Below are 20,602 nucleotides of genomic sequence, written 5' to 3'. Positions count from 1 at the left end.
TCTGACAAACTCTGGATCAGAACGAGCTTTGATTGGTCAAAGTAGTGGAGAGGTGGCGATAACCTCTGAGGGATGGTAATGACCAAGGAGGAAAGGCGATGCGTCGTTTTGATTGGTTGAAACGTGGAGGAACGGAAGGAATTCTTCTCCTCGGATCCACCAACAACACACAGATATCTGTTTCATCACCCGAATCACTTCACTGCGTCATCAATAACAATATTTTTCTCCTTATATATTAATTTGTATGATTTTCTTTTTTTGATCAACGTTAAAAAGTTTAGTGACAGCTTTCGACATTTTCTTAATCGATATTTGTGAAAATTTGATTTCCGTGGGAATGTGACGTCACTGTGAACGCTGTCCTGGTCACGCGGGGGTGCCGCATCGCGAAGCACCCACTCAATGTGACGTTCAGTCCTTTTCCAACTGCATTGGTCGACAAGGCTGGACCTGAACTTGTGATGAATATAATATGAAGAAGTCGGTAAACTTCGAAAGTAGGGATGGCCCAGACACTCCATTGTCTCAACACAACATAAATACTCAAAATGATCCACCAAGATAGAACTAAAAACCGAACAATTAGCGACCAGTCACGTGTGGAGAATTCCTCGTCCGATCACACTCATCAGACTTTGGGACATCATCGCTGAACAAGAACAATGAGACCCATCAGGGCCTGTTTGTCATTCTTCTTATTCTTTTCTGACAGCTGAACTCAAAATTTATTTAAGCTACAAACTCGGTTTAAACACTAACCTCGTGTATTTTATAGTGGGGAATTGTAAACTGATCGAAATATTAATAGATTGAAAGAATTCCACAAAATTGCATTCCTTTGTCAAGGAAGGGATCAGAGGGGTGGGAGATTCTACGACTGTCAATCAGCCTGATGGGGGCGGGGCCGCGAGACAATGCAATCAGCCTGATGGGGGCGGGGCCGCGAGACAATGCAATCAGCCTGATGGGGGCGGGGCCGCTAGACAATGCAATCAGCCTGATGGGGGCGGGGACGCTAGACAATGCAATCAGCCTGATGGGGGTGGCGACGCTAGACAATGCAATCAGCCTGATAGGGGCGGGGCCGCTAGACAATGGAATCAACCTGATGTGGGCGGGGCCGCTAGACAATGCAATCAGCCGGATGGGGGCGGGGCCGCTCGACAATGCAATCAGCCTGATGGGGCAGGGACGCTAGACAATGCAATCAGCCTGATGGGGCGGGGCAACTAGACAATGCAATCAGCCTGATGGGGGCGGGGACACCAGACAATGCAATCAGCCTGATGGGGGCAGTGCCGCTAGATAATGCAATCAGCCTGATGGGGGCAGTGTCGCTAGACAATGCAATCAGCCTGATGGGGGCAGTGCCGCTAGATAATGCAATCAGCCTGATGGGGCGGAGCAACTCGACAATGCAATCAGCCTGATGGGGGCAGGGATGCCAGACATTGCAATCAGCATGATGGGGGCAGGGATGCCAGACAATGCAATCAGCCTGATGGGGGCAGTGCCGCTAGACAATGCAATCAGCCTGATGGGGGCGGGGCCACTAGACAACACAATGGGTCGCCAGACAATGCAATGCAAGACAACGCAATCAGCTTGATAGGGGTGGGGCCGCTAGACAATGCAATCAGCCTGATGGGGGCGGGGCCACTAGACAACGCAATGGGTCGCCAGACAATGCAACGCAAGACAACGCAATCAGCTTAATAGGGGTGGGGCCGCTAGATAATGCAATAAGCCCAATGGGGGTGGGGCCACTAAACAATGCAACACCAGACGGATCACAGCTGCATGCACACTGGTGGACACAAACATGGTGAGCCGAACATGGCAAGAACTCGGGTACCGCCTTGATGTCCGCGCACAACAAACGGAGCTCACATTGAATTGTATTGATGGTGTGCACAACACTATCAGTTTTTGTGTCATATAAACCAAAGGGTGTTGTTGTATCATTTGTGATTCCAAAACATATTAACAACCAAAGTTGTCCATGTCTTTTTGGAACACTATATATTTATATATATACAATCTCATTTCTTGCCATGTAAAGGTCATTAAAAAAACATGGTGTTGACACTAACCCTATTCTTACTCTGAACTGAACAATGACAGGAAGGGACATTAGTCAAAGGTGCTGCTGACACACAATGGCCTACTCTCCAAAAGATCCTCCAGAAATCTTTCAATGACTCCAACGTGTCAGCAGAGAATCATCACATCGGGTTGAAGTTAAGCTTGGTCTCGTTGGACCATTTAACCCAGTTGAGATAGTTACAAACTTATCACCGACCGATGTGATATCTTGTAAGTTTAATAAGTTTCACATAACTCTGTGAAAAATTGATGAAACACCCTGATACTCCAACTTGTTCTGTAACTTCTCCTAATAAAGCCGTGCACCAAGCTTCACTTGAATAAGTTATAGATTTTGGGTAAAGTCTGAAAAACCACAGGTGGGACAGCTGGACGGACATAAAGCAAACTGAGAGTCCCCTCTGGTGAAACCAGTTTGGGGACCAATAAAAGTGAGTGGTGGGGATGTTCCTGGTACTCTACTGAGAATTATTTGTGAAATGAAGAAATGAGGTCACCTGATGCCCACTTGGCATATTAGAGGTGAGGACACTGGACCGGCTACATGTTATGGGTTGAAATCCAGCCGAAGGAAGCTGTATTGAGGAAATGAATTTTCAAGTATTTCGAAACAGATCATCTCCGGAGAACGAGCTCATGAAAGACCTTTATGGAGGGGAATCAATCTGCATCCATTACAAATCCTCATCTACACGTGACGTCAGTCCCGACATTGTGATTGACTCATGTTGATGTCCTTGGGACAGTGTGAGACAACCCCACTCCACTTTCACCATCTTCAGTGCACTCAGTGCTTACAATTTCTTGAAAACCGAAACATTTAAAGTTTTGAAACAAAAGTTCTCATCACGCCACTGGCTTGAAGGCACGAACAAGCTTTTTGCTTTATTGAATTTTTCTTTTGTGGCTCCATTTGTCACAATTCAATGACTTATGTACAGGTGCACGTTCGGCAATTTGCTCACGACGCAACAGCTCAGTGCGCTGCGACAGATGCCCATGTCCTGGGCGTGCTTCCATTCATTTGTCAGATGATCATAAAATTCGACACTATCGATGGTCGTTAAGCCGTCGTAACCCCCTGCAACAAACAGCATATCATCAAGGAGCTCCAGGCCAAAGTTGCTCCGAGGATTGAACATCGATGCCACGAGAGTCCAGGTGTTGTCTGATGGATTGTATGCCTCGACTGAGCACAGACGTTCCTCGCCGTCAAAGCCACCGACCTGTGTGAACACAAAGACACGTCCTCTTTATACCCAGCATCTACTCAAGAGGTTAGTCCCTTTCTTTATTTTCCTTTACCTAGCCTACCTGACAATTTTACCTGCCTGCTCACCCACTCATGCATTCAAACATAATAGTTTTGTCCGTATGTCGGATATCAATGTGTGTACATGCAAGTATCTTTAACCGTTTATGTTTGAGGGTTCAGCAAAAAATATATTTATCATTGGTCTTCTCTTGTCTGTTACTTGGCTTTTTAGATCAGGGCGTCACGTGTGTGATGCAAAGCTATCTGGCAGTGTCCATCAGAGAAGAAATCTGTAAGCTGACCCAACTACTGGCACACAAACTAATCTTTATAAAAGGCATCGTGGAATCTTTGAGGCTTACTGTCATGGAGCGATGTGTGTATGTATGTATGGAGCCGAAACTCCAGGGATTGCATCTGTAATACGAGAAGAGCACTGGGTTGAGCTCATACCTCCGACATGCAATGCCTGATCCAGGAAAACATATCGGGCCCAATAAATTATTGATATATCGTGCTACACTGTTGGACCCTGACATTCGTGGGGGATACTTTCCTGAAAAATGTTGTGAATGTCGAATCCGCGAATGTTGGGATGTTGTTTCAATGGGAAAAAGGGGGATATGTTACCGGTGGTTCGTGATACATCAGGGAAAATCAAAAATCCTGTGAAAAACCGCGAATACGTGAATCACACAACTTCAAAATCACACACCAAGTTAATTGGCCTCCACCTGTGTTCAATTGTAGTCATTCTGATTATTTCAGAATAAAATCAGTTGTTCCTGTAGGTTTCCTCCACTGGGTAGTGCATTTCACAGCAAAGACTCAACCATGAGCACCAAGGAGCATTCAAAAGATCTCCGGGATAAAGTTGTGGAAAGGCACCGATCAGGGGATGGCTAAAAAAATATTTCAAAAGCCTTGAATATCCCTTGGAGCACAGTCAAGACAATCATTAAGAAGTGGAAGGCACTTGGTACCACCAAGACCTTGCCGAGAACAGGCCGTCCCTCCAAACTGGATGGCCAAGCAAGGAGGAGACTGATCAGAGAGGCCACCAAGAGGCCAATGGGAACTTCGAAACAGCTGCAGGCCTTTATGGCAAAGATTGTCCACTGTGTGCATGTGACAACAATATCCCAAGCCCGACACAAGTCTGGCTTGTATGATAAGGAGGCAAGATGGAAGCCATTACTCAAAAAAGCCCACCTTTAGCCCGTATGAGGTATGCCAAAAAACACTCTTGAGATTGTGAAGCTATGTGGAAAAAAGTTTTGTGGTCTGACGAAACAAAGATGGAACTTTTTGGCCGAAATACAAAACGTCACGTTTGGCACAAACCCAACACAGCACATCATCCAAAGAACACCATCCCTACTGTGAGGCATGGTGGTGGCAGCATCATGTTATGGGGGTGTTTCTCATCAGCAGGGACTGGGGACCTTGTCAGGTTCGAAGTGAAAATGGATGGAGAAAAATACAGAAAAATCCAATGGCGATAAGACAATGGTTCACAACACCTACTAGGATCCTCATGCAGACTGCTTGACCTTTTTAGTGTTGCGAACAATAGAAAAGGTGAGTGGAAGTTTGTGCATGGATTGTTTGCGGTATCTCACAGCGTATATGAGGTTATTATACGTAATGACACCAATGCCACTCCGGCAGCTATTCATTCGTGAGATTTCCGTCCATTCATTTGATTCTGGTACGAAGTACTCCGCACTCGCGAGGCATTCAATGCCATCGAAGCCTCCGCAAACGTATATCTAGAGCGGAAGAGAACATCAAGGTGAGAAGCACAATATCTCCCACAAACAATGTATCAGTTTCACATTGAAAAGAAATGTGAAATATATGGGAAGAAGTATAACAAAGACAATGAGGATCATCGCAGTGGAAACTAGAACGGCACTCGGTGGCGCGCATACCTCCGTCAGGCGAAACAGTTGATGTTTTGTATCCCTCTGATAGGCCGGATCTGCATCTTGACCTTCACCAAAATCGAATCAGTGTGTTCTTGTCATCTACCAACTGATCCCCAAATTTAGTTGGAACCCATCCGCAATTTTGAAACATCGTTCTGGTTGTTGTTTCTCTCTCTCTCTCTCTCTCTCTCTCTCTCTCTCTCTCTCTCTCTCTCTCTCTCTCTCTCTCTCTCTCTCTCTCTCTCTCTCTCTCTCTCTCTCTCTCTCTCTCTCTCACTCTCTCACTCTCTCACTCTCTCACTCTCTCACTCTCTCACTCTCTCACTCTCTCTCTCTCTCTCTCTCTGTCTCTCACTCTCTCTCTCTCCACCCTCACTCGCTCTCTCTCTCTCTCTCTCTCTCTCTCTCTCTCTCTCTCTCTCTCTCTCTCAGAATCACTTGTAAATTTAAAAAAATTACTGAATCCGGATCTTCACCAAAATCTCATCAATTGGTCGTCGTCACGCAACCAACCCGTCCACCAAGTTTCGACCGAATCCGTCAACAAATGTTTAAGACATCCCACTCACAGACAAACAAACAGGGGGTCAACACATAACCTCCATCCACCTTCGACGGCAGAGGTGATAAGGAGAAAAAAATTATAATGTGAAGAAATTATTTCAAATGTGGTGTTACCTTGCCACCGAGTACGGATGCACCCGCGTCGCTGCGTTTTTCATTCATGGGCGCGACCATGGTCCATTGATTGGTTCTTGGATGGTAGCATTCAGCTGAATTTACGCGTTCATGGCCATCAAATCCTCCGAGGGCGTAGATGAGGTTATCATGCACAGCAATGCTGATGTAACAACGCGTGACGTACATTGGAGCAATCTGGAAAAATATTGTTGTGGTTGAGGAAATTCGCAAACCACCATTTAGGTCCCGTAGGTGAGATATCTCTGTAAGTATATGTGTAGTTAGCCCAAACCCGTTGTTTAGAGGGAATAAATGTGATTCATTTGGGCTGCGACCCTTTAAGATAGCCGTTTTTCTGTTCTATCTTTATTTTGAACCAACCACGTCTCAACCGCCATCACACAACAACCACCAACCACAACGCTGCTTCACAACAACAACGCCAACAGCCACGACCTTTACCTTCACAGCTCGCTCCCGAAAACATGGCATCACCGCCATTCCAAGCGTCACAGTGGCCATGGACCAGCACTTTGGACCCTCCACTACCTTCGCCTCTCCTTCTGCCGCCATTCCCGCACCGCTTGTGGGCACCGAGCGTCAGGCTGTCCTGGCCTCGTACAGGGCGCGCGCCGAGCCGCGGGTACAAAGTGCGGCCTTTCCGAGGAGAAGTCGGATCAGGAATGATACACGCCCACTTCTGATCCGTCCAATCAGCAAGCGCGGGGCGGTTTGGCCCCGCCTCCAGGCGCGTCGGAGTAGAATCGATATATGCAAATTCGAGGATCAGGGGAGATTCACGCCCCTTTTTCTCCGTCCAATGGGCGAGCGTGGCTCCACCCCCGAGCTCGTTCTGATCCAGAAATTTGCATGTGGGTTCTCCTGCCGTACTATAAAGCGCTGAGCGCGGGGCGAATTCAGTCAGTTTTTTTTGGGCTCGGGCGAGTTGGAGAAGTGTGGCAGCGGGAGAGTTTTGGGCTCGGGCGAGTTGGAGAGGTGTGGCGGCGGCGGAGTGTGGCAGCAGCAGTCAAGATGGGTCTGGAGGAGAGTCAGTCTGTCGGGGTTCGGAGTCTGTCGGGGAGCTGCAGAGAAGGGAAGCCGGGAGCGCGGTCGAGGTCGCAGTGGAGTCGCTCGTCATGGGACCCAAGCAAGCCAGCTATACTCTTTCCCCAGAGCATCAACAATTCCCCCCTCCCCCCCCCCCGCGCTGAGATAGTGCGGAAAGGGGGCCCCGTTCCCACCCCATTCCAATCAGTGCCAACGAAACCCGCGGAGGAGCGCAGCGTCGGGGCACCGCCGCGACATTTGCGGCTCATCACAAGACGGGTAGGCTCCGCCCGGTCTCGCGCCCACAGACCACGTATGCCCCCTTGTCGTTGAGGGTGGCCCTTTTCTTTTGCTTTTGAGTATATGTGTTGTCGGCGCCGTCTGTAAAGTAAAACTGTGTAAGTGTTGCCGTGTGCTCGCGTAGTCGGCAGTAGATCTGCATTGTTGTGTCTCTTTTGTTGCAATTGCTTTTGGTGCATAATTGTTGTAATTGTATATGTGTGCTTTCCGTGTGCCGCGGAATAAATGTGAATTATGTTGAACTGTTTTTCCCGTTTCGCTTCGTCTTTTCTTTAATTGAATCTCCATCTTACTTCACGTAAAGGGTTGGTAGGGGCGAAATACGCCCGATAATTAATCGGAACCGTCGAGGTTGACGATAACACTGCTCGGTTATCCCGATAGTACGGAACGGGTCGCTTAAAGTGGCCCGAGTCCGGAGTCGACCTGCGGCGAGGTGCGATTGCCCGGTCTGCCCTCCGTGTGGGTACTTAGATAGGTCGAATTTGGCGAACAACCCTATCCCACGCGGGGGGCCGATTGGCACGATCGTGGTGAGGCCGAAAGGCCCACCCATGACTAGTTCCCGGCGTTAGTCCGAGAGGGTCACGACAGAATTGTCCGTCCGGTGGGCGACGTGCCGCGATTCGAGTTAAGTGGCCGCTCGCACGCCGGCGGGCGCGAATTCGCAACAATATTTTAATCACCGTTTATTAATTTTATATCACACACGTGTTCATGCCCAAATATGGGGAAATGCTTTGATCACTTTGTTCATCATGCATACCAGCAGACAACAAACCACATCGACAAGACGATTAACATAATACTTGACAAACATAATGTACGTACACATGTAGCAAATCAAATAATTTTGGGATGTTGTTCAGGACCAAATATTCATCAGTCACATGGTGGAATTTGTTATTACAGATCCGCTTCCCAGTATATACTCCTAAACGACCTCTTCCCTTCCTTAGCCGAAATTAGCAGAACATGGTCTGATGAGACGAAAATTGGACTTTTTGATCTAAATTCAAACCGGTACGTCTGGAGCAAGCCGAATACTGCACATCATACAGTTAACACCATCCCGACTGTCATTCATGTTGGTGGCAACATCATGTTCTGGGGCTGCTTTTCATCAGCAGGGACTGGCAAGCTAGTCAGGACAGAAGGGACAATGGACGGTGCAAAGTACAGGAGAATCCTTTATGAAAACCTGCTTGAGTCAGCCATGAATCTGAAACTGGGTAGGAGATACACATTTCAGAACAATGGTCTGAGGCACAAATCTCAAGCCACAATGCAGTGGCTGAACAAGAAGAAAATAAATGTTCTTGAGTGGCCCAGTCGAAGTCCTGACTTGAACCAAATTTAACATTTATGGCGAGACTTGAAGATTGCAGTCCATCATGTTCTGGGGCTGCTTTTCATCAGCATGGACTGGCAAACTAGTCAGGATAGAAGGGACAATGGACGGTGCAAAGTACAGGAGAATCCTTTATGAAAACCTGCTAGAGTCAGCCATGAATCTGAAACTGGGTAGGGGATACACATTTCAGAACAATGGTCTGAGGCACAAATCTCAAGCCACAATGCAGTGGCTGAACAAGAAGAAAATAAATGTTCTTGAGTGGCCCAGTCGAAATCCTGACTTGAACCAAATTTAACATTTATGGCGAGACTTGAAGATTGCAGTCCATCGACGATCCCCATCAAACTTGGCCGAACTGGAGGAAGTTTCACATGAAGAGTGGGTAAAGATTTCACCATCTCACTGTGCAAAGCTGGTGGAGACCTACCCACAAAGACTCAGAGCAGTCATTGCTGCAAAAGGTGCTTCCACCAGGTACTGACCTGAGGGGCTGAATATTTTTGTATCCAGAGAATTTTGAGTTGTACATGTTTTTTGCAGGTATTCCTGACATGTAACCTCCTTGAAGTATCACAGTGTTGAGTTTAATCTCTTCAGGATTGGATAGAGATTTTTTTTAATTCATTTTTTTGATGCCTCCCACACTCTTCCAGCTGAAGAAGCTGCATGAAGCAACCCAAGAAGGTCTACACAAGGTAAGCGCTTTTGCTGTTTCGAACCCTTCCCAGAGTTCCTCCACAACTAGAAGTTCACACATAGTACATACAATGCTACACACCTCGGACGGAACACCTCACACACTCCTCTCGCCGAAGAAGCTGCATAAAGCAACCTTAGAAGGCATACACAAGGTAAGGTCTTTCTTTATTATTTATATATTGACTGTTTTTGACATTTGGATGTGGTACATGCTTGGGAGCCTCATTGGTATGCATCACTGTCTGGGCTCTTGCTGAAGATTCGCCAACAAGCGATGAAACCGCTCTGGTAGCTGAGGGGGGGGGGGGTAGCATTGGGATTATCATGTGTGTACGATGTGTGAACATCTTTATAGTTGTGGAGGAACTTTCGGAAGGGTTCAAAACAGCATAGCGCTTACCTTGTGTAGGTCTTCTTCTTGATGCAGCTTCTTCGGCTGGAGTATGGGAGGGATCAATTGAATACATATATATATATATATATATATATATATATATATATATATATATATATATATATATATATATATATATATATCTTCTCAAGACACTCAAAATGGTAAAGGTTTTTACAAAAAAAAATTGTACACAATGTCGAGGCTCGTTTAAGAGCTAAACTAAGATGAGCGCTAAATTATTAAGATAAGGGAATAACAATTGATAATAACAAACCTGCTTCCAAACGCGGTTGACCGGGTCAAATCGTCGACCATCACTGAAGTAATTTAAACTGTCAAAGCCACCCACAAGATATATGAATCCATCGAGGTAGGCGGTTTCAAAGTAGGCCCTCGGTGCTTCCTCTTCCGGCGTCACGTTGACCCAGGTATCGGTTCTTGGGTTGTAGGTTTCAATGGCATTGGTCGGGGACCCGGCGTTCCAGCCACCGATGGCAAACAGGACAGAAGACGGCAAGCGTGGCCGTGTCAACGCGGAATGGTGTTTCGATCTGAGGTTCGAATCTTTCTGGAGCTTGCTTGCGAAATTGAGAAGACGGTGACATTTTTTTGACCTCTTCACGTATTCATTGCACCTCGCCACGTCGATCAAGCGATTGGAGGGCTGTACGCCAAAGCGAACCTATGGGAAATGGGCGTGTTAATGGATGGCACAGAGAGATCAACCGTACATGCTGGTGTAACCACGGATAACCGAGGTAACTTAAACACACTAACATTGAGCGTCATTAGCCCGTTACCCCCCGTACAGCGGGAGACGGTGTTTTGAATCACTTCTGTGTGTCTGTGTCTGTGTGTCTGTTTGGGCCGTGACAAATTTTACCATTTGAGCTGTTGTCATCAAATTTTGAACAAAGCTTTATTGAAAGAATATGGAGATGTCAAGTTAAGAATTTGGTCAAAAGGTCAAGAGGTCAAAAGTACTGTTCAGCACACGGAAGAAAAAGTCCGAACACAAAGCGGATGGGCTTCGCATTTTGAGATGCTTTCTGTATGTAGTAACAGTAAGCTGGTAAAGTTCGAGCCTGGATGACGCCAACACGTAATTCATTATGTTGTGGAGCCATTGCCCCCATGAGATGGTGAATCATGTCCTATTATACATGAGGGCCGTACCGGAAGTCATCAGCACGTTCATTGTACAGTAAAACAAAGGTACATGGAAGAAAACTCATATTGCCAAGAATAACTGGACGGACCACGTTACTTTCCTCCAAAATATCCAGAATGATCCACGCTTTTCTGCACGCGCTGCACGAGCTTAAAATCCTGCTGAGGTGGAAGTCCGTTCCTACACTTCACAACCAGCTACGCACGGCCACCTGGACTGCCTCATCGTTTTCATAGTGCTGGCCTCTCATGTGATCTTTCAAGGGCCCGAATAGATGGTAGTTCATGGAAGAAGGGCAAGTCCAGACTGTACGGGGTGTTGTGGAGTACTTATTCCTAATAACAATAATAATAATAACAACGAGAGGCGCAATGCTTTATAACTGCGAGCAGTTATTGCCGGGTACCATGACGCCTCATTTCGATACAACCCCGCTTCGATCGGACACCTGACCCACAACGTCCTCTTTATCAAGAAAATGTTATTTAATTTATTTCCTTCAATCGAATAGAGACACCAAACCACATGACCTATGAAATATTCGTCATCACCTGCCTCCTCCCACCCCAGACCTTCCTCCTCCCACCTGAGTCCCTCTGGATACCCACCCCACTCCTTTCCCATCCCACCACAGTCCCTCCAGGCTCCCACCCCACCCTCCCTCCTCCCAACGCAGTCTCTCTGGACACCCACTTCACCACTTCTCCCTGCCAGCACAGTCCCTCCGGACTCCCACCCCCACCCCTTCCCCTCCCAGTCCCTCTGGACACCCACCCCCACCCTCCCCTCCCACCACAGCCCCTGTCTCCTCCAACCCCACCCCTTCCCCTCCCACCACACCCCCTGCCTCCTCCCCCCCCACCTCTTCCCACCACAGCCCCTGCCTCCTCACACCCCACCTCTTCCCACCACAGCCCCTGTCTCCTCCCACTCCACCACTTCCCCTCCCACCACACCCCTGTCTCCTCCAACCCCACCCCTTACGGAGCATCGGGTCTCCTCTCAGGGCACGTTGAACGTGCAGAAAGTCATCCAATCAATCAGTACATTGGTTGTGGTTGCCACCAACCTCTTCGCACGCATCCCTGCCATGACGGTGGTACGACCACATCTCTCGCTTCGCGCACACAGCGTTCTCAAACATTCAGGCCAAACCTTTCCAGATCCCCCAACCTGGCGATATAACTTTCATCCATGCATCATTTAACACAAACTGTTGATGAGTATTGTTTGGAATTCCTGATGTGTTTGTGCTGAGTAATAGGTATGTCTGAAGTTTTCATCCTTTATCATGAGCTCTCTCGTCCAAGTGTAATTCCTCACCACAAACAGTATCCCTGGTGATTCATCGGCACGGAGTTCCATCGATGAGTTCACCGTCCTTCCAGAGAGGCGTTAACCAGGGTCTCTTGTACGACAGCATCCTCGGTGGACGTTGGATATCCCATGAGGCCTTTTTGAAAGGAGAGAGCCACTCATTTGGTGGCATTCTGGGCAGAATTATAAATTCCTGAAATCGTTCCGGATTGCTTTGGTCGTAAGCACCGGGTGATGAAGGTCGCGACCGATTTCGGGCGTGAGAGGTGAAAGCTGGGCATCTTGATGAAACGTGATCAGCAGTTTATCATCCCTATCGCTCAAGCCAATAGAGAACAGAATAAATTATTTGATCAATAATCTCCACCATGACTGGCAGTCTCAAGATGTGGCCACGCCGAGTTTCTCAAGTCACCTGAGCAGCAAGTTACAGGTGATTACGTACATGCACTCTCACCATGTCCGATAAAATGGACGTGCACGACCACAGAAATGTTCGCTTTGGCTGTTGTTGTCATGATACCTTCTCCAAGGAAGGCATGGGGATACCAACAACAACAACAACAACAACGGGCACCATCAGCACCACTCTCATTATTGGCTGGCCTGGCCGCTTTCGCCTTTCAGTTGGAATTAATTCTCAGAAAATTACTTTTTAATAACCGGTGGTAAGTTAGAAAATAATTTTTAAATTTACACCTGAATCTTTGGGAAAACTGTGAATGAGAATGAAAGGAAATGGGCAAAGCAAATACCTTGGGGAGTAAACGCGTCATGTACATCTTTCGGCTGTCCGGCTGGTGACCGATCCACTTCACAATGGAGTGAAACACAAACTCTTCTTTGTTCACATTGAGGGTGTCTTCTGAGATGATCTGATCCAGGTCATCAACAACAAGTTCCACAAGTTCCTCACTCTTTTCCACCACGTCCTTGAAGTGCGACAAGATGAACTCGTACGTCGTTCGCTCAAGGCATTCACTAAAATATGACTTCGCAAACTTGTGCATTCCGATACAATTCTCAGGGGACAGCCGACTCTTCAGGAAGTTGCAGCAGTGGTGGACGACCCTTGGGAAAGCAAACCGAGTGGCAGCGGAAAACAATCTCTCCACGTTGTTTTCTGTGATGTGCACGGGCCTCATGTAGGCAGATTCGATCAGTGACCGCATAATGTCTGGAGTCACCTCCTTCGTCGCAAACTCGCGTTGCTCTTCACTTTCAACCGTCCTGGTGAATAATATCCTGTGTGGTGGTTCGGGGGTTGCAATTGGGAGTTTGAAGCAGGGATACGATGATTGTTAAACATTATTATTGTCACAAGATCACTCAACTGGTAGCATACTTACCTCGAAACTGTCCGGTCATCTAAAGTGACTGCAATTGTCATCTGTTTCCATGGCAACAGAGGGGAAAGCATTGTAAAGCACACTATAGAGTGAGATTGTTAAACTGGCGGCGAGCACTCACTCTTGTGAACAATTGAGATCCCAGGGTTTCTTTCAAAGAGCAGACCTTTAATCTGGTACCCCAAATTCCCTGTTTGGCTCACAATGAGCTTGATCATCTTTCTCTCCTCGTTCGGCCTCTTCATGATCTATAATCACTTCCTGCAGGGAACTCCATTGTGAGTCTCCGATGGCTGTCCAAATCGTTGTTGTAATTTGTTTTTTTGTAAAACAACAAACAAAAAAATGATCCAATTCCCTTGCTAACCGCCAGCCCCCCTCTGCAAAATATCCTCTTTCCTCCCCATGTTGCTTTTCCATGGAAGGCAGTTTCAAATCACAAGTGATTCTATTAGGATTACATGCAGTGGGGTCCAAAGTCTGAGTCCAGGATCACATGGAATGGGGTCCAAAGTCTGAGTCCAGGATTACATGCAGTGGGGTCCAAAGTCTGAGTCCAGGATTACATGCAATGGGGTCCAAAGTCTCATCCAAGATTACATGCAATGGGGTCCAAAGTCTGAGTCCAGGATTACATGCAGTGAGGTCCAAAGTCTGAGTCCAGGATGACATGCAGTGAGGTCCCAAGTCTGAGTCCAGGATTACATGCAATGGAGTCCAAAGTCTCAGTCCAGGATTACATACAATGGGGTCCAAAGTCTGAGTCCAGGATTACATGCAGTGAGGTCCAAATTCTGAGTCCAGGATGACATGCAGTGAGGTCCCAAGTCTGAGTCCAGGATGACATGCAGTGGAGTCCAAAGTCTGAGTCCAAGATGACATGCAGTGAGGTCCAAAGTCTGAGTCCAGGATGACATGCAGTGGAGTCCAAAGTCTGAGTCCAGGATGACATGCAGTGAGGTCCAAAGTCTGAGTCCAGGATGACATGCAGTGAGGTCCAAAGTCTGAGTCCAGGATTACATGCAGTTCGGTCCAAATTCTGAGTCCAGGATTACATCCTGACAAGTGCCCAAGTCCCTGCTGATGAGAAACATCGCCATAACATGATGCTGCCACCACCATGCTGCACAGTGGGGATGGTGTTCTTTGGGTGATGTGCTGTGCTGGGCTTATGCCAAATGTATCGTTTTGAATTTCGGCCAAAAAGTTCCATCTTGGATTCGTCAGACCACAAAACTTTTTTCCACGTCACTTCAGAATCTCGAGAGTGGTTTTTTGCATGCCTCAAACGGGACTCAAAGTGGGCTTTTTTGAGTAATCGCTTCCTTCTTGCCACCCTACTGTATAGGTCAGACTTGTGGAGTGCTTGGGATATTGTTGTCACATGCACACAGTGAACAGTCTTTGGCATAAAGCTCTTTCAAAGTTGCCATTGGCCTCTTGGTGGCCTCTCTGATCATCCTCCTCCTTGCTTGGTCATCCAGTTTGGAGGGACGGCCTGATCTAGGCAGGGTCTTGGTGGTACCATACACCTTCCACTTCTCAATGATTGTCTTGACTGTGCTCCAAGGGATATTCAAGACCTTTGAAATATTTTTATAGTCATCCCCTGATCTGTGCCTTTCCACAACTTTATCCCAGAGGTCTTTTGAAAGCTCCTTGGTGCTCATGGTTGAGTCTTTGCTGTGAAATGCACCACCCAGGAGAGGAACCCTACAGGAACAGCTGATTTTATTCTGAAATAATCAGAATCACTACAATTTAACAAAGGTGGAGGCCAATTAACTTGGTGTGTGATCTTGAAGGTGACTGATTACACCTGAGCTAATTTACAATTGCTATTACTGTATAATGGGGGTGGGTGAACACTTATCCCACCAAGATGTTCTAGTTTGATATTTTTAATTAATTTTCTAAAATTTGTAGAATTTCTTCTTCACCTGGAAGTTGTGGGTTACGATGTGGAAATAAAGTTTGAAAAAGCCTCATTTAATGGAATTTAATTCCAGCATTTGAGGAAACAAAAGGTGAAAATTTTGAAAGGGGGTGTAGATGTTCTACAGACACTGTAGATTGAGCTTCAATGTGTCAGTCCAAGCCAGAACATCATTACCATTTGGGCTTTTGTCATCAAATTTTCAACAAACCTTTATTATGAGAAAATGGGGAACACCAATTAATAAAATCGACATTTTTTTTCGCTGTTGTGTTCGTCAAGTTTAGTTCGAGTACAAAATGGATGTGGGTGGCCTTTGCATTTCGAGATGCTTCCTCGTTATGTTTCCGGTTAGAATGTGGTGAACCACTTCATTTGAATGAGTGGAGGTAAGATATTGGACCAACAAGAGGAAACGTTTCTCCAGGTGGGAGAATATGGGAATAAAGACAAGTTGTATTGAGCAGAAGACTTGGACATTGAGGAGGTTCACATGAAGTGATTCTGTTGTTGGATTTGTGGGCAGGAAAGTAAATGGAGTCAAGAAAGCTAGGAATATAATCAAAGGTTGACCAGAATTCGTGTATCATTCTAATTTGTGGGATAACCTCGAGTTATGTACACTCGACATTGGGATGTCCGACGTGAGCTCGAATCCGTACGCAGCTATAAACTGTCATCCTGGTGTTTTGCATGCAGGACAATCCATCGATGTGTGTACCGCCCATGGGATGGACGATAAACTGGGTGTTCCATCTGACGGCCTCAGTTGCTGGACGTTCCAGATCCCACGGTGTCAGTTTGGTCTAACTTGTCCTACTTTATCACAAGTGTGAAGTTTGTTTCTCCTCTCACCCTCATGAGTACCTCACTCCTGTCCCTTTTCATCTGCCTATTTCAAACCACCCTGACCTCCACCCCCTCTGCCACTGCGCTTCTACAAACCATGAGAATGTCTACTTGCATCATCCGACTTGAGAAGCGAATCAACCAGAGGCACGTGAAGTATTCAACGATTTTAAATCGACGGTGGTTAAAATGTGTAATCGAAACTTGCACTTTATCAACATCATCTAACCTCTTTCAACAAAGCTGTAACTTGTTCTTGACGACCATTAACGAACGATCGGTTTGCCTTGCCTGAAATAGTGGCTGGCGGTGCACATGACGTTCTTGTGTATGTTAAAGGTGACTCCGTCCACTTTGAAGACGGCGTCACAGAGAGACCCTTCAAGTCTCTGTTCGTTCATGATGTCCCACCAATTGTGCTTCATCTCTCGGTCCATCTCCATGGTTCTGCTGCACAATGGTACACGTGGTCACGTGATAACGTGAAGTGGACTTTTAGGAGAACTGGGGAGACGTTTGGGATGACATGATGGATGAAAGGGATGGGTGGGATATCAAGGTTCACAGGTCAAAGGGAGAGGGTAATGACATCAGGGAAAGGGAGGGAGAGGTGAGGATGTCGTTGTCTACGGGTCAAATCAACGTCAGGCATAAATGGAGGGATGGTAACATGAGGCGATAGCTTAAAATGGAATCAGATTAGTTACGGAGAATCATTGAGAACTTGTCGATAATTTGAGTATGCATGGGTGGTTGAGTCCACGTGCTGAGTGTGTGAGGGTCTCGTGAAGAGATGGTGTGTGATCGGTGAGTAAATTCTTCACTATAAGACTTCGTCAGCGGAGGCATGATAAGACGAAAAAAAAATTCCACCATTTTAAATTTTAACACCTTTTGTCCATGAGCCTGCCACACTTTCCTAATCCCCACTCCCCACCACTCAAATTATATGACGTCACAATCATCGATTATATACAGTAATCTGGTGTTACAGGACTGAAGTGGGAGTGGAGTGGAGTACAGGACACAAACAATGGAGTGGGGAGGAATTGGGAGGGGGCTCCACAAAAGGCTGCGTGCGGTGGATAAGATGGATTGAGAAGGAAACTCTCAAGAGGGAAAACCGGAAAGTTGGAAGGAGGGATTAGGGTGGGGGTTTAACGAGGGTAGACGTGGAAGGAAAAATGGGAATAAAGAGAATGTGGAAGGTCGTTCCAAAGGTCGAAAAAAAAACTTTAAAAAGACAGAATAAATCAGTGGAGATGAGCAGTGATCCTGGATTTGGAGAGTTTTATCAGAACGGGGTTGATGGTGGACCGTGTGCACCTCGTAGACCTTGTGCCTGGAAGAGACAAAGCGTGGAACGAGGGGAGAGAGAGAGAGAGAGAGAGAGAGAGAGAGAGAGAGAGAGAGAGAGAGAGAGAGAGAGAGAGAGAGAGAGAGAGAGAGAGAGAGAGAGAGAGAGAGAGAGAGAGAGAGAGAGAGAGAGAGAGAGAGCAAGACCAGAAAGAAGGTGTTCGGAGAATGAGAGACCACCAACCTGTCTGCGGTGAGAGAGAGTGAGAGATACAAAGACTCATCCTCATCCTTTTCTCTATTCATGAGTTTTATTGTAATTTCAAGTCCTTCGTGTTTTATTCTTCGCCCCTGAGTGAATGATGGCCAAGTCTTGTGTTTCAGTAAGATTGAATAAGAATACTTGCCATGGTTAAATCTGCTCGAACGTGCCTCTTTTTCTTGAAAAAAAAAAACACTTGTTTTTAAATGATTGTTTCCTTGTGTGTTTGTAATAAATAATAGTTTGTTGCTATTTACAATCTGTCTCGGTTATCTTTTCCTTCCTTGGTCCGACGCAGTGCACAACTAAGGTTAGACGGGATGTTCTCACCCAACAATTTGCTTTGTTAACCAGCGCACACTCACGACAGGAATCCGAGTGTGCGATGAGAGCACTGACCCCAATTAGCCGGTCGTCCACAGGTAACGTGAAGTCGTCGTCACGCGAAGAAGTGCAAACCTGCCCGGATTGGCCGTGCCAATCGGCGTTTGTGGATGCTTAGCAACCTGCAGCGACCTCAGGACCGGATGTTCGGGAGGGACCCGAGTTCTTCCCTGATTTGTGCATGATATAATACATTAAATCAAGCACATCTTACCTTAAATATAACATGTCTACCAACCAGCCCGACCATCCCACTCACCTGTGCCTCAAACTGTTCAAATATTCAAACGGTTATTCATAAACGTTTAAAAAAATAAAATAAACGGCTTTCTTGTCTCCTAGCAACCACTGAAATGCCTTTGGACAACTCTCAGTTGAGTTTAAGGGAACACTTTCATCACCTCGCTCCTGTTGGTCGTCCATTGCACCATTACAAACATCCTCATCTCCAATAGTTTGAAGAGCAGTGAAATGATTTCCTCCACCAGGAATCCTTCCATCCTGTTCACTACTCCAGGCTTTTTAAACTCCACCACCGAAGGTGGACGAGGTCATGTCTGTCTGTTTGTGTACAGGATATCTCAAAAGGTTGTGGACGGATTCGGATGAAACTTGGTGGACGTGTTGGGTGTGTGACAAGGACGAATTGATTCGGTTTTGGTGAAGGTCCGAATCCGGATCTGGATACGAGAATTATTTAATATTTTTAAAAAGTGATTCTTCACTGTTGAGAGATCGGGCCAACAACGATGTAGAGCACGACATCTCAAACATGTCGAGGGGGTACGCCATTAAAAATAACTTTGAGTCGAACACCAAAACCTTGGTCCACTACACGAGCTCCCAGATATCCATCCTGATCCACTGGAAGGTCTTGCTGGTGTTGGCTTAACGGTTGAGGGTGGTGGGCTTGTGTTCCGAGGATCCTGAGTTCAACTCTCACTCTACTGTTCAATTAATACCAGGTGGGGTTGACATCCTTCAGATGTCGGCAAATTGAATGCCAGCTTGCTGGTATTCCGTGTCGGAGTGGTGACCCGTCCAGGATTGTGCCAAATCGCCAAGGAGACTGCATAGGCAGCACCAACTACTCTGCACAGACAGAGGATGGTCCCAATGGAATGTCCTGTTTCTGGGAATTCATTCTTCTGGAAGAGAGGTGAGAAAATGAATGACATTGAGGGTGACTGCAATTCAGGTGGCCCTTCAACTTCGACAAAACGGAAACTGACGAAGTACCAAGGTGCCGCTAAATACGGCACGAAGTTTTGTTCCACCTGGACAGCAACATGTCGGTCTATCAACGCAGATAAGACTGTGGAGTGTTTGTGGATCTCAACCGTACGGTGTCGTGCGTTGTCTCGTGTCGCCGGCCAAACCGACTGACAAAACCTTCAAAGAACGTGGGACCAGGGGACAAGCTTCAAATGGAAATCTCTCCCGAAGTTCTAGAACATTCCATTCACCTGATGAATGCCGGTTCGAGGATGCTGAGTGTGATTACTGTCACTGTGTGGGGCATATTGCCAAGGGTTGGACTCCGACAAAGGATCTGAGACGAAGACCCAATTCCTTCGGTACCAGGTCTCTTCGGAGAATCCTTGGCTATCGCTGGTTGGACTTTGTTGTCCAAAGAGCGGTTGCGTAATGTTGATGTGCAATACGGTGGCGAGAGATCCACGGTACCTCTCATGATCGTGGATGGTGTCGGTCCAAGTCTTGGGATTGGCTGAAGGTGTTCAAGTTTAAATAGGCCGAGGACAACGCTCCAGAAGATCTTACCAGGGAGCTCCTGCTGCGGAGGAAAGTGAACCATCACCTCCTGTGGAATCATCAGAAGAGGGGGTGCTCCGTCGCTCTTCTCGCTCCAGAAGACCTCCTATCCAATTGGATTTGTGACCCTTATTTATGAGATCTGGGAATGAACATCTGCAATGGTTCCACAAGGTCGTGTATGGTATTGTTCGTTTACTTGTGGTGACAAAAAGGAAATGGGGAAACCACGTGGGGTTCAGTGAATTGTTGACATGAATCGTTTGATCATTATCGGTGTGTTTGAAGATTTGGGATGTTTGCGGTTGGGATTTATCAACTCCATGTTTCTTCGCAGATCGTGGGTGTTATTCACAGCCGGCACCTTCTGTCATGAGTGCATTTGGAAGTGATTTCGATTTGTTTGTGTGAGTTTAAACAGGAAGTATTGTAACATGTTGTGCTTTTCGGTGGTAGGGAGCGTGCTTGAACTTCCGTGAGTTCGTGTGT

The 20,602-nt window shown here is 46.7% G+C and overlaps 1 protein-coding gene across 5 annotated transcripts; it reads right to left on the bottom strand.

Annotated features, from left to right (window-relative positions):
- Positions 1–2,968: 2,968 nt before the first annotated feature.
- LOC147008371 (kelch-like protein 10) lies at positions 2,969–18,623 on the bottom strand. 5 transcript variants are annotated; one of them, XM_085864853.1, is made up of 8 exons: positions 18,600–18,623; positions 18,356–18,510; positions 16,690–16,902; positions 13,020–13,509; positions 10,051–10,458; positions 5,974–6,171; positions 4,987–5,136; positions 2,969–3,335 (listed from the first exon to the last, which is right to left on the bottom strand). In XM_085864853.1, the coding sequence occupies exons 3-8, from the start codon at positions 16,839–16,841 to the stop codon at positions 3,033–3,035; spliced, it is 1,701 nt and encodes a 566-aa protein (XP_085720979.1). In that variant the 5' UTR covers positions 16,842–16,902; positions 18,356–18,510; positions 18,600–18,623; the 3' UTR covers positions 2,969–3,032. The 5 variants fall into 5 exon arrangements, with proteins under 5 accessions (XP_085720979.1, XP_085720978.1, XP_085720980.1 ...); XM_085864852.1 differs by lacking the exon at positions 18,600–18,623 and having other exon boundaries at positions 18,356–18,593; XM_085864854.1 differs by lacking the exon at positions 18,600–18,623 and having other exon boundaries at positions 16,690–16,848; positions 18,356–18,593.
- Positions 18,624–20,602: the final 1,979 nt, after the last annotated feature.

This window comes from Eptatretus burgeri, chromosome 19, assembly GCF_056783735.1.
Source record: "Eptatretus burgeri isolate ZD-2024b chromosome 19, Ebu_testis_v1, whole genome shotgun sequence".
NCBI classification, from domain to species: Eukaryota; Metazoa; Chordata; class Myxini; order Myxiniformes; family Myxinidae; genus Eptatretus; species Eptatretus burgeri.
This window is presented reverse-complemented; position numbering and strand designations above follow the sequence as displayed.

Bases quoted from the DNA above. Each gene is read 5' to 3' on its own strand.
- LOC147008371 (XM_085864853.1), bottom strand. From the start codon at position 16,841: ATGGAGATGGACCGAGAGATGAAGCACAATTGGTGGGACATCATGAAC. The intron at 6,172-10,050 runs GTTTGTTATTAT...ATATTTTTCCAG, and splicing joins TCAACCGCGTTTGGAAGCAG to ATTGCTCCAATGTACGTCAC. The intron at 5,137-5,973 runs GTAACACCACAT...CTTCCGCTCTAG, and splicing joins CATCCGTACTCGGTGGCAAG to ATATACGTTTGCGGAGGCTT.